Source organism: Mobula birostris, chromosome 3 (genome assembly GCF_030028105.1).
Source record: "Mobula birostris isolate sMobBir1 chromosome 3, sMobBir1.hap1, whole genome shotgun sequence".
In the NCBI taxonomy this organism is placed as follows: Eukaryota; Metazoa; Chordata; class Chondrichthyes; order Myliobatiformes; family Myliobatidae; genus Mobula; species Mobula birostris.
Genome location: NC_092372.1, coordinates 42,889,480 through 42,903,665, shown reverse-complemented (window position 1 = coordinate 42,903,665; position 14,186 = coordinate 42,889,480). Strand labels below are relative to the sequence as shown.

The 14,186-nt window shown below is 41.1% G+C and overlaps 1 protein-coding gene across 1 annotated transcript in view; it reads right to left on the bottom strand.

Annotated features, from left to right (window-relative positions):
- The window catches only part of mtrex (Mtr4 exosome RNA helicase), a 123,701-nt gene that overhangs the window by 95,550 nt on the left and 13,965 nt on the right, over positions 1-14,186 (bottom strand). Inside the window, exons 2-4 of the mRNA XM_072252521.1 lie at positions 7,858-7,998; positions 6,495-6,561; positions 5,171-5,233 (exon numbers count right to left, since the gene is read on the bottom strand). Of these exons, the coding sequence (XP_072108622.1) occupies positions 5,171-5,233; positions 6,495-6,561; positions 7,858-7,998 (271 nt within the window). The remainder of the gene's footprint in view (positions 1-5,170; positions 5,234-6,494; positions 6,562-7,857; positions 7,999-14,186) is intronic.

The window sequence follows — 14,186 nt, the reverse complement described above, 5'->3', positions numbered from 1 at the left end:
ACCTAGAGATGTGACACCTGACCAGATTCATTTCCCAATACCAGATCAAGTACAGTCTCTCCTCTAGTTGACTTATCTACATATTGTGTCAGGAAAGCTTCCTGAACACACTTAAACTCTGCCCCATCCAAACCACTTGCTCTAAGGAGATGCCAATCAAAATTAGGAAAGTTAAAATCATACATCACAACAACCCTATTATTGTTACACCGTTCCAGAATCTGCCTCCTTATCTGCTCCTTGATGCCTCTGTTACTATCCCCCAGTAGAGTTATTGTCCCTGATCCTGTTTCTGACTTCTTCCCACACTGACTCAGTGGACAATCCCTCCATGACTTTCTCCTTTTCTGCAGCCGTGACACTATCCCTGATTAGCAGTGCCACTATCCCACCTCTTTTGCCCCCTCCCTGTCCTTTTTGAAACATCTAAAGCCTGGCACACTCAGCAGCTATTCCTGCCCCTGAGACATCCAATTCTCTGTAATGGCCACAACGTCATAGTTCCACGTATTGATCCATACTCTAAGTTCACCTGCCTTATTTATAATACTCCTTGCATTAAAATAGACACCTCTCAAATCATCTGGTTGAGTGCATCTTTGCTCTACCATCTGCTTATCCTTCCTCACAAGCCCCCTACAAGCTGTCTCTACTTGTGTGCCAACCACCCCATCCTCTGCCCCTTCACTTTGGCTCCCACCCCCCTGCAAATCTAGTTTAAACCCTCCTCAATAAATTAGCAACCCCCTTCCCAGGATATTGGGTCCCCTCCAGTTCAGGTGCAACCAGTCCCACTTGTCACCACTTCCCCAGAAAAGGTTCCAATGATCCAAGAACTTGAAACCCACCCCCTGCACCATCTCCTCAGCCACTCATTCATCTACGCTGTCTTCCTGTTCTGACCTTCCCTAGCTTATTGCATCGGGAGTAATCTGGAGATGACCACCTTGGGGTCCTGCTCTTCAGCCTCCTTCCTAACTCCCTAAAAGTTACTGCACAGGACCTCTGCCCCTCTCCTGCCTACGTCACTGTTACCAACATACACCAGGACCTATGGCTGCTCACCTTCCCTTCAAGAATATTCTGCAACCACTCAGACATCATGGACCCTAACACCTGGGAGGCAACACATTATCCTGGTGTCTCTTTTGCTGCCGCAGAATCTCCTATCTGTCCCCCTAACTATTGAGTTGCCTATGACTATTGCTCTGCCTGACTTCACCCTACCCTTCTGAGGCTCAGAGCCAACCACAGTGCTACTGGTCTGGCTGCTGCTGCCTTGCCCAGATAGGTCATCCCCTCAGCAGTATACCTGTCGCTAAGGAGAATAGCCACAGGGGGACCCTGCACTGACTTCTTTCTCCCTTTACCTCCCTCGTTGTTCACCTATCTACTCCCTGAATTCTGCATTCTGGGTGTAACCACCTGCTCAAAAGTCTTATCTATCAATTGCTCTGCCTCCTGAATGATCCTTAGTTCATTCAACTCCAGCTCTTTAATGCAGTCTTTCAGGAGCTGGAGTTGGCTGCACTTCCCGCAGGTGTAGTTATCAGGGAGACCATCAGGTTCCATGACATCCTACAGGAGGAGCATTCCACTGTCAAATCTGCCATCCTGCCTGCTCTGTACTATGGGTAAGTAAGACCAAATCAGCGAGATTCCAAAAAAAATTGTTTTTTTTTTCTTGAGCCCTGTTTGCAATAAGATTTCATTAACTAAAATTCCAAATCTGTCAGACTTATGCAACAGATCATTCAATCTCAACCACAAAACACATCTGGAATGAATTAAGCTTTCAAAATCTTTTGTCTTGTTTTGAAGAAACATTGCACTTGATACCTGCCTGCCCAGAAAAGTGGCTATGCCAAAGAACATGGAACTTTCTGCAGGCCCTGTAGGAAGTTCTGAATTTAAAGCATTTTTTGATACTATGCAGCTAACTACTACCTGCCAACATTCTAACAAATAGCGTAGAGAGATCGTATATAATTAATTTTTATTATTTAATTTCAAATTATGAACAAAGGAGCATAAATCATTTCTGCTTGTGTTAAGCAATATACATTACAACCATCCTGAAGTAAATAATATCCTTTTAAATCAATTTTCTTTGGTTACATTTAAAAATCATGGCCCAATGGCACTCAGCCATTGCAGACTTTGCATTCAGGAATGTGCAGATGAATAACAAACATTTGGAAGGGAAAACTTCAAAACCAATTCAATTTTCCGAGAACGCTGATGATCGTCCAAAGTGAAAACTCCAGATAAATTCTTATTTATTCAAGTTTCAATTAAATCATGTTCAATTACTAATTACATAATTTAAAAAAACTGTGGTCTCTGGGCACTGGGGATAATATGACAGTAGCTAACAAAAATCTGAAATTAAGTTGCATGTTGCAATTACAGGGACTTAGAGAATAATCACCAACCCCATCATTTTAAACAAGCAAATGTGAAAAGTTTCTAGTAACCATGCAAAAATACATTTAAAAATATGAATTTAAATAAATGTGATAAACAATTAGCACAATTTTGGCTGAGAACACAAGGTGGCATGATGAGTAAAATTGGTGGTGCACTGGACAGTGAAGAAGGCTGTCTTAACATTACAAGATCCAAATCAACTGAGAAAGCAGAGTTAAGCATTTTGGGCACCAGTTAAAGGTGAAAGAAGAAAGATTTAAAGAGGAGCAGAATGGCAGTTTTCTCCATAATGTGGTGGATATACAAAACAAACTGCTAGAGGAATTGGCAAAGTGAGGTACAATTACAACACTGGAAAGTGATTTGGACAGATACATGGACAGAAAAGATTTAGAGGTATGAAAATTTTAAAGGGTTATGGGCCAAACACAGGCATGTGGGACTCGCTCAAGTAGGCACCTTGGTCAACATGAATGAGTTGTACTGAAAAACCTATTTCTGTGCTGCATAACTGATTTTATAACTGCGTCTCTTCTGCAGACCCAGTTACAAAATCACAGAAGAGGTACAGTGCACTATAATTGACTGCAATCACTCAATCTACATCTCTCGTAATCAAGTAGGTTAATGTAAATGACTAAAGAGAAACAAGTCAATAAAAAGCAGCTGGAATAAATAAAAATCAAACTATGTATGCATGAAAAAGTGCAGAGAAAATCAGAGTTTCAAAATGTTATATATTAATATACAATACATGCACTTTAACTGCCAAGACTATAGCACCAGTCAAGAGAAAATGCAGGCTTTGCAGAAGGCAGTGGGATAATCATACCAGATGTAGCACTTCAAAGCAATATATTCATTCATTATGTTTATATATCAGAATGTGTAAGTAGTAAATAGGACAGAATCCAACAAAATAATCAATGGCAACTGATAGTGGGATTTAAGTTAACCTGGTGAAATGACAAATGACAATAGAATGCGACATCTACTTTGGTCCCTGCAATGTCAAAAATGCATAGAAATTGACATATTTATTGAAAATAAGATGAACAAAATATTAAGGAAAAGAACTTATTCCATAATGATTCAATTGTACAACAGTCATTGTTTTGTGTAATGACTGCTACCCTGAAGGAAATGCACTAGCATACCACCATCCTGTGGCCAATACCAAATATTGCAATCAGAATTGACAAGGCACTGGAACACTATGCTCAGTGCCTTTCAGGGCAGGAAAACCATTACAAAGTCAATACCATTCAGGACAAAATTCCAGAGCAACATATACTGGAGGAAATGCTGGAGGAACTCAACAGCAATTATGGAGGAAAATGTTGATGTGTTAGGCCAAGATCATTTGCTTGGACTAGAAAGGGATAGAAAGGGCCAGAATAAAAAGGTAGGTGAGAAACACAAGCTGGTAGAAAATGGGGAGTCCAGGTGAGGGGGAATGTAGGTTGGTGAGGGAGGTGGGGGTGAAGTGAAAGTTAAGAATGTGATAAGAGGTGATATAGGTGGAAGAGCTATTTCCAATTAGTCACTGAAATACCAGGTTTCTCATTAGTTTTTGAAATAGTTAACAACCCAAATTTAAACTCAAATCTAGATTACTTTCAAGTCTATTCACACATTTTTTAAGGTTTATTGGATGATTTCATCAAACATGTCCTACTTTGACCTCTACTGCAAGGCTAGTTAATATACTGAAGACAAAGGTAAACAATTTTACTGCAAGTTAAATATGTGTAGCTTAATCACAAGACAGAATAGTAGCAGCATAGTGGATTTTGTTAGAATAAACTTTAGCTTATTAAGGGGTGTAAAATTCTAAAGCACGAAACATTAAGAGAAGCTTAAAAGCACGTTAAGAGCTAAAAATGTAACTGTTCTGTTTGACAAGTTAATGGTACAAGCATTGATATTTCCATTAAATAAGTATCTTTGGTTCTATAATTACCAAAGATGATGCAGAACTGAGACCAAGTGTATATGTCTTTTTATTTACTACACAGTGGCCACAGACGTAATCAATTGAAAAGACATTTAACAAAGAGGTGTATCATAGTTACATTGATTGAGACAAGGGTTATGAGCAATTGCTTGAGAATAACAGTCTGAAAGGAAGAATTGTGAATGATCACAGCAATGACCAAACTGCCAAGAGGTATGGACTTCAATGATTAATGAGTGACCTTTCTTTGAAAATGGAGGGATAAAGCTTAGCAGGTAGAAGAAAGATTCACAGAGATAAAGTCAGCACGTAAGACAGAAACAAAAGCAGGCTGAAAATGACATCACCTGTGCTGAGATCTATTTGAAAGTATTGCCTGACTATTTTGCACAAAATAATCTTTCAATATATTACCAAAGCAACAGGAATTCTGCAGATGCTGGAAATTCAAGCAACACACATAAAAGTTGCTGGTGAACGCAGCAGGCCAGGCAGCATCTCTAGGAAGAGGTGCAGTCGACGTTTCAGGCTGAGACCCTTCCTGACGAAGGGTCTCGGCCTGAAACGTCGACTGCAGCTCTTCCTAGAGATGCTGCCTGGCCTGCTGCGTTCACCAGCAATTTTTATGTGTGTTGTTTCAATATATTACAATAGCTACTGGCCACTGCTCATTTGGTCAAGTCCAAGAAGCTTTCTAGCCTGATAGCTTTCAGCCTGGAGCTTTAACAGCTCCACAAAAATCAGCAAACAGTTATCTATCTTGAAAGTTCAAACCAACAGTACCTTTGCTGCTTTTCCGACACGAGGTTTTAGTTGTTGATATTCATCGTGCATTGGAATAGCCACCTAAAAAAAATTACAGTAATAATTCTTTTAGAATTTGAATGATTTAGGCTTACTTCAAAGTTTACATGTAGTAAATAATAAGCAATACACCTTAATAAAAAATATGAAGAGACTCAGAATGAAGACATCTGCCCAGTTTGTTTGATCCAGATATTTACTTACCAATTTAACACAAACCAAAATACTACTTGAGTAATAAAAACACAATTCGTGCACTGCCCAATAAATACTTAAAAAGGAATAATAGACATATTATTTTTGAGTTGTCTCAAAAACAACACCATCTAAAGTGCTACTGACTGTTGGTACCATGTGCTTTCCTTGGTATCTGCTAGGAATTTTTCTGCCCTACCACTGTTGTTTACTTACACCTTAAGTCACAGTCCAAAGATCTTCTACGTCACCTGCATCAACAATTACAATCATCTCTAAAAACTGCTCAACTTCACTGAACTGTTCCATTGTCTGCAGAGATCCTACGAATCTCTGTGCATAAGATGATGAGAGACACTGATCGTGTGGATAGTCAGAGGCTTTTTCCCAGGGCTGAAATGGCTAGCAGGAGAGGGCACAGTTTTAAGGTGCTTGTACAGAGGAGATGTCAGGGGTAAGTTTTTTTATGCAGAGAGTGGTGAGTGCATGGAATGGGCTGCTGGCGACGGTGGTGGAAATTGATATGACAGGGTCTTTTAAGAGACTCCTTGGTAGGTACACCAAGCTTAGAAAAATAGAGGGCTATGGGTAACCCTAGGTAATTTCTAAGGTAAGGATATGTTCCGTACAGCTCTGTGGGCTGAAGGGCCTGTATTGTGCTGTAGGTTTTCTATGTTTCTATGAATTTCCCTCTCCCTATTCCCCTAATATTGCTCTACCATTTTTGCATCTATTCTCTCAATGCAAATTCAAAACAAACTCAATAGGCTGAACACTTATTTATGTTTCAGTCATTAAAAAGATCCCCATAGACCTTCTTAAATAAACTGTATTATTAACTAAGGTAGAAAACAAAGGAGCAAAGCTATTCAAATTTTCCCATGATCTACTGTAATGCAATCCAGTTTGGACTCAACAGTGCTACAAAGAAGGCTGTACAGAGATGATGTGTGTAACTTGCAATTCAGCAAGTCAATTTTAATTAGGCACATAAGAGAACCACCCATACAATTTTCAGAGATTTGACATTAATAATGACTTTTCTTTAAAGTATATTTCATCATAAAGTTCAGAATGATGGAAAAAAATGTTGCTGTAAGGCACTTACCTCATGGGTACATCCCTCTACTGTTTCAACTTGTTCCACTTTCACCTTGGGCATCAAGTCTGCAAGGCTAAATAATCAAATTCAATTAGCACTCAGTGCTTGTTGTAACATATAAAACATATCAGTACCATGATGAATCAATCATCAGTAAATCGGTTATATACAGTAAATTTACAACACAGCATTAATAATTTCATTATATCTACTTATAAGTTTTGGGAATGAATGACCAATTTTTCTGCTTTTGAAGGAAGTCTGTCAAAAGAGACTTAACTGGACTGAATGAATTTATCGTGTGCTGTAGAGAGATTCCCCTTCTACCTGTATTCTAAACTCTCATTAAACAAAACAAGGTTAAACAAACTTGGACAAACCATTTTCCTCATCTTATGCCCGTGAACAGGCTTGTTAGTGATACCTCAATTTCCGCTTTTAGAAATCAAAACTTTAGAAGTAAAAGGTTCTTGCCAGAGAAATACATGAGAAGTTATCTGAAAGCTATTTTTACCTAGTTTCTAACTAGAAGTTTTTGCAAAACATTTTCTCCATTAGACAAAATAGAAAAACACACAGTGCAACATGCATTGCCCATGACCTTCCTTCACCCAAATTGCCTGTCTCATCACAGCTGTGTCAGTAATCTGGTACAGTATTGCCTAGATAGTAAGAAGATGTAACAAACAACCATGAAAAGATGATACCAAAAGTGACATAGTGAGTGATAGTAAGGAACAAAGTTCCAAGGTACAATTTCTTGTTAGGAGAACACATGTGGCAACTTTCATTCAATCCGTACAGGTGTGCAGAGTGCCGGCACAGCAAAGCAGCGTGCAATAAATGAAAGTATATGGAAATCAGAGGGATCTTGCAGTATTATATATTATGTCTAAAGATAGGAAATAAGGTGGTTAAGCAAGCTAACAGAATATTTGTCTTTACTGAGCAAGGAGGTCGCGACAATATTGCATGAAATATTAGCTGTTACTGCATTATTATGTACATTTTTGGCCACTGCCCAAATGAAGAAATGTTACGGTGCTAGACCATGCTGCCAAGGCTAGACAGTTATTGTTATGCCAAACTTAGGATGGGGATTATTTGGTGGAACGTAGACTGAGGGGAAATCGAATTAAAATTTTCTAGAATTATGGATAGGGTAAACAAAAAAGGACTCATCTAAATTAGAATGATTGAAGCCACTGAGTTTCAGTTTTCAAAGAAAAACAATTACATAATTGTCAAGGTTTACTTTTGTGGATTAACTTAATAAATGTTATGTATAATTTTCAAAATATTTTAGCTTGAATGTTTTAACTGCAGATATTTGAAGTTACATTTTAAAAATACTCATTTTTAAAATTACTTAATTTCATCTGTGGATATGGCTTCAAGTTTAGGCTTCTTCCCAAATATTGCATCATCTGGATTATCTGTATCGAGCTCACGCTTATTCTTCACTGAAGGTATTGTACTTGCATCTTGAAGAGTTCCATCAATGCCTTTCCTGTAAAACACAAATTAAAACAGACATAAGTTTTTAAAGCAGCTTGTTTTAATCTTGAGAAAATTATAAATAAATTCCTACGGCATTGGCTGCATAATTTTCTTGCTGTACAGATGGGAGCAACCATTCTGAATGTTAGCACCTGACAAGCTTGGAAGAAAAAAAAAACTCCATTAATCTCTGGATACAAGAAAACTGACATTGGACACTGATAGCTTAAAATTCCCTCTTAGTGATACTGGCATCACTAAGAAAGCTAGCATTTGTTGCCCATTTCCATTTCTCCTATGAAGTTGGTGGTGAATTTTCTTCTTGAACAGTTCCAGTTCTAGTGAAGATACAGTGGCATGAAAAGTTTGGGCACCCCTGGTCAAAATTTCTGTTACTGTGAATAGTTAAGTGAGTAGAAGATGATCTGATCTCCAAAAGTCATAAAGTTCAAGATGAAACATTCTTTTCAACATTTTAAGCAAGATTAGTGTATTATTTTTGTTCTGTACAATTTTAGAGTAGAAAAGAAGGAAAGGAGCACCATGCAAAAGTTAGGGCACCCCAAGAGATTTGAGCTCTCAGACCTTAATTAGCTTGTTAGGACTATGGCTTGTTCACAATCATTGTTAGGGAAGGCCAGGTTATGAAAATTTCAAAGCTTTATAAATACCCTGACTCCTCAAACCTTGTCCCAACAATCAGCAGCCATGGGCTCCTCTAAGCAGCTGCCTAGCACTCTGAAAATTAAAATAATTGATGCCCACAAAGCAGGAGAAGGCTACAAGAAGATAGCAAAGCGTTTTCCAGTAGTCGTTTCCTCAGTTCGTAATGTAATTAAGAAATGGCAGTTAACAGGAACGGTGGAGGTCAAGTTGAGGTCTGGAAGACCAAGAAAACTTTCCGACAGAAATGCTCGTAGGATTGCTAGAAAGGAAAATCAAAACCCCCGTTTGACTGCAAAAGACCTTCAGGAAGATTTAGCAGACTCTGGAGTGGTGGTGAGTTCTACTGTGCAGCATCACCTGCACAAATATGACCTTCACGGAAGAGTCAGAAGAAAACCTTTCCTGTGTTCTCACCACAAAATTCAGCGTCAGAAGTTTGCAAAGGAACATTTAAACAAGCCTGATGCATTTTGGAAACAAGTCCTGTGGACTGATGAAGTTAAAATAGAACTTCTTGGCCGCAATGAGCAAAGGGATGTTTGGAGAAAAAAGGGTGCAGAATTTCATGAAGAGAACACCTCTCCAACTGTTAAGCACAGGGAACATTCCACTGGTAGAGGGAAGAATTAATTCAATTAAATACCAGCGAATTCTGGAAGCAAACATCACACCGTCTGTAAAAAAGCTGGAGATGAAAAGAGAATGGCTTCTACAACCGGATGATGATCCTAAACACACCTCAAAATCCACAATGGACTACCTCAAGAGGCGCAAGCTGAAGGTTTTGCCATGGCCCTCACAGTCCCCCGACCTAAATATCATTGAAAATCAGTGGATAGACCTCAAAAGAGCAGTTCATGCCAGGCGGCCCAAGAATCTCAAAGAACTAGAAGCCTTTTGCAAGGAAGAATGGGCGAAAATCTCCCAAACAAGAATTGAAAGACTCTTAGCTGGCTACAGAAAGCGTTTACAAGCTGTGATACTTGCCAAAGGGGGTGTTACTAAGTACTGACCATACAGGGTGCCCAAACTTTTGCTTTGGTCCCTTTTCCTTTTTTGTTATTTTGAAACTGTAGAAGTTGAAAATAAAAAAAGTAATCTTCCTTAAAATATTAAAGAAATGTGTCATCTTTAACTTTATGCCTTTTGGAAATCAGGTCACTTAGCTAGGTGTTCTTGTACATCAGTCACTGAAAGCAAGCATGCAGGTACAGCAGGCAGTGAAGAAAGCTAATGGCAAGCTGGCCTTCATAACAAGGGGAATTGAGTATAAGAGCAAAGAGGTCCTTCTGCAGCTGTACAGGGCCCTGGTGAGACCACACCTGGAGTACTGTGTGCAGTTTTGGTCTCCGAATTTGAGGAAGGACATTCTTGCTATTGAGGGAGTGCAGCGTAGGTTCACAAGGTTAATTCCCGGGATGGCGGGACTGTCATATGTCGAAAGAGTGGAGCGACTGGGCTTGTATACTTTGGAATTTAGAAGGCTGAGAGGAGATCTTATTGAAACATATAAGATTATTAAGGGATTGGACACGCTGCAGGCAGGAAGCATATTCCCGCTGATGGGTGAGTCCAGAACCAGAGGCCACAGTTTAAGAATAAGGGGTAGGCCATTTACAACGGAGTTGAGGAAAAACTTTTTCACCCAGAGAATTGTGGATGTGCGGAATGCTCTGCCCCAGAAGGCAGCGGAGGCCAGGTCTCTGGATGCTTTCAAGAAAGAGATGGATAGAGCTCTTAAAGATAGCGGAATCAAAGGTTATGGGGATAAGGCAGGAACTGGATACTGATTGTGGATGATCAGCCATGATCACAGTGAATGGTGGTGCTGGCTCGAAGGGCCAAATGGCCTACTCCTGCAATTATTGTCTATTCACAGTAACAGAAATTTTGACCAGGGGTGCCCAAACTTTTGCATTCCACGGTACTTACACAATAATGTTAGACAGAAAATTTCAGGCATTATTCTTCTAGGTCAGAATGGCATGCAATCTGGAGAAGAACCTCCAGCTGGTAGTAACCCAGGTGAGTAAATGCAGCACATTTCGTAGATGATACAATGTGCCAGTGGTTCAGAGAATAAACGTTTGGCAAAGGGTCGGGAAACAATCGATTCTTGTAAGTGCTCTGTGCTTCTTGAACACTGTCAGAGCAGCTCTAAACCAGCCAATGAAGACTCTTGTTGCAGAATATTCAGACTTTTCTCCTGTTCTGGTAGCTGCAATATTTATGCAGCTGGTCAGTAAATTTCTAGTACCGTAAGTAGTGAAGATGAATACAAATGAAGACCTGCTCTTTCATTTGTTAAGAACATGGCTCATCCAAGTGTAACCCTATCTTCACATTCTCCCCTTTCTCTGGTAACTTTCAACACCTTGCTTACCAACTGGGTGGCATAGTAGTGTAGTGGTTAGCACAATGTTATACAGTACCAGCGCTCCTGGTTCAATTCACACTGCTGCCTGTAAGGTGCGAGTATGTTCTCCCCATGACAGCGTGGGTTTCCTCTGGGTGCTCCAGTTTCCTTCCACAGTCCAAAGACATACTGGTTGGTAGGTTAATTAGTCATTGTAAATTGCCCTGTGATTAGGCTAGGGTTAAATCAGGGGTTGCTGGGCGGGGCGGCTCAAGGGCCTACTCCGTGCTGTATCTCAATAACTAATAAATAAGTAAACAAACCTCTGATATCACTGTTCATTGAGGAAGAGAGTTCCAAGGGCACACCATTGAAGAAAAAATGTCATGTCACTTCCATCTTATACTTAACCGGTCAGTAGCCCCTAGTTCTAGATTCCCACCGAGATGAAACATCCTCCTCAACATCCACCCCATCAAGAATCCCAGGGGCCTATGTTTCAATCAAGTCCACTCTCATTCTTCTAAGCTCCAGCAGATACAAACTTAACCTGTCAAACTTTTCCTCCTAACACAACCTGCTCATTCCAGATGTTCACCTTGTAAACCTTCTCTAATTGTTTTCACATTAGCATCTTTCCTTAAATAAGGGACTGACTCAAAACAGTCTCACCAATGCGCTATGCTGTATATATGAAGCATAACCTATTCTTGTATTCAGTTCATCTATGAATAAACAACATTCTGTTAGCTCCCTTAACTACTCGTGAACCTGCATTCTAGCCCTATCTCTCTAATATTCATATTATATTAGTTGTATAGTCATCTCACTTACCTAGTTATCTGAATGCTGCCTGGTTTAGAGAGTACGGATTATGATCAGAGATTAAGGGAGCTAGGGCTTTTCTCTTTGGAGAGGAGGAGGATGAGAGGAGACATGATAGAGGTGTACAAGATAATAAGAGGAATAGATAGAGTGGATAGCCAGCACCTCTTCCCCAGGGCACCACTGCTCAATACAAGAGGACATGGCTTTCAGGTAAGGGGTGGGAAGTTCAAGGAGGATATTAGAGGAAGGTTTTTTACTCAGAGAGTGGTTGGTGCATGGAATGCACTGCCTGAGTCAGTGGTGGAGGCAGATACACTAGTGAAGTTTAAGAGACTACTAGACAGGTATATGGAGGAACTTAAGGTGGGGGCTTATATGGGAGGCGGGGTTTAAGGGTCGGCACAACATTGTGGGCTGAAGAGCCTGTACTGTGCTGTACTATTGTTCTATGTTCATGTTCTATGTTCTATTTGTAAGCACCCTTAAACTCTGACTAACTCTGGGTTTATTTTCTGCCACATACCTGTCATGTTCTGATTTTCATTATACCCTCACCGCTCTGACCCATACACTCCACTTTTTAATGATTTAGCATATTTTATGACCAATTACTTTAATTTATTTTTTTTGCCTTATTTATGTGATTTGCCAGGGGATTGGTTCTAGCATAGTTCATTTGGAATCATACTGGAATGAGCTGCCAGGGAAGGAGTTGAAAGCAGGAACAGTAATAACATTTAAGAGCAACATATGTGGTAACTGAATGAGCAGAGCATTGTGGAATATGGATCTAGCCAGACCAACGGCGGGGGAGCTGCGTGGGTGGCCTCAGTTACAGTGTAGACAGGAACTGATGCCGGCGGCGGGGGGGGGGGGGGGGGGAGGGGGGGTCCCTGTTTCAGTTGCCCAGGGGAGGAGATGCCGGAAGTGGTGTAGCAGCGGGTAGCCATGCTGGGTTGGAGAGGGCAGCATCTTCCCACTGGTACTGCCCTCCATTGCTCCCTCAGTGGAAGACAAGCTGGATTGCGTTCGTTTGCACGAGCATGTGATGAGGACTGCTGCGTGTTCTCGCAGAAACCTGGCTCCAGGACAACATCCCATGCACCATCAATCCAGACACCATGACACTCAGGGACGTGGGCTATATATTTTTGTGACTGTATCTTTTACTGCTATGGTAATTATATGTGCTATATATGACTGTTGGTACTGTGATTTGCACCCTGGCCCCAGAGGAACGCTGTTTCGGTTGGCAGTATTTATGTGAATGGTTGAATGACAATTGAACTTCAACCTGAGGTGTCATTACAACAAATGGGCATGATGGTAGGCACAGGCACAGCGGATTTAAGGGCTTGATGCCACGCTGTACAATTCTAATCTCCAATGAATGAACATTGTTAGAATATCACAACCGGTCATTCTAAAACTGAGGTGCATGGGAACAGCTTCATTTCAGGGGTTGTGAATCTCTGGACATTATAAAACATAGAAAATCTACAGCACAATACAGGCCCTTCGGCCCACAAAGTTGTGCCGAACCATGTCCCGGCCTTAGAAATTACTAGGCTTGGGCCGGCTGGTGGCGCAATGACATCAGCGCCGGACCCGGGAGCGGAGGTTCCCGGGTTCGAAACCAGTCGGGTCCGCTCCCGAGTACACTTTCCATCCGTGCCGGGATGAGTGTCGAGATCACAACTCGACCTCGTAAAATAAGGGGAAAATGCTGCGAAAATGTCTGTGTGGAGAGTGGCGCGCCAGTGTCTCTCTCTCTCTCTCTCGTTCCGCGCTTTGTAAAAAGCCATGAAAAAGACATCATCACAGATGCATGCACAGACTCGCACGCACGCAGGCGCATGCCAAAAAAAAAAATTACTAGGCTTACCTATAGCCCTCTACTTTTCTAAGCTCCATGTACCTATCCAAAAGTATCTTTAAAGACCCTATCGTATCCGCCTCCACCACCGTTGCCGGCAGCCCATTCCACGCACTCACCACTCTCTGAGTAAAAAACTTACCCCTGACATCTCCTCTGTACCTACTCCCCAGCACCTTAAACCTGTGTCCTCTTGTGGCAACCATTTCAGCCGTGGGAAAAAGCCTCTGACTATCCACACGTTCAATGCCTCTCATCATTTTATACACTTTTGTCAGGTCACCTCACATCCTCCGTCGCTCCAAGGAGAAAAGGCCAAGTTCACTCAATCTATTCTCATAAGGCATGCTCCCCAATCCAGGAAACATCCTTGTAAATCTCCTCTGCACCCTTTCTATGGTTTCCACACCCTTCCTGTAGTGGGGCGACCAGAACTGAGCACAGTACTCCAAGTGGGGTCTGACTAGGGTCC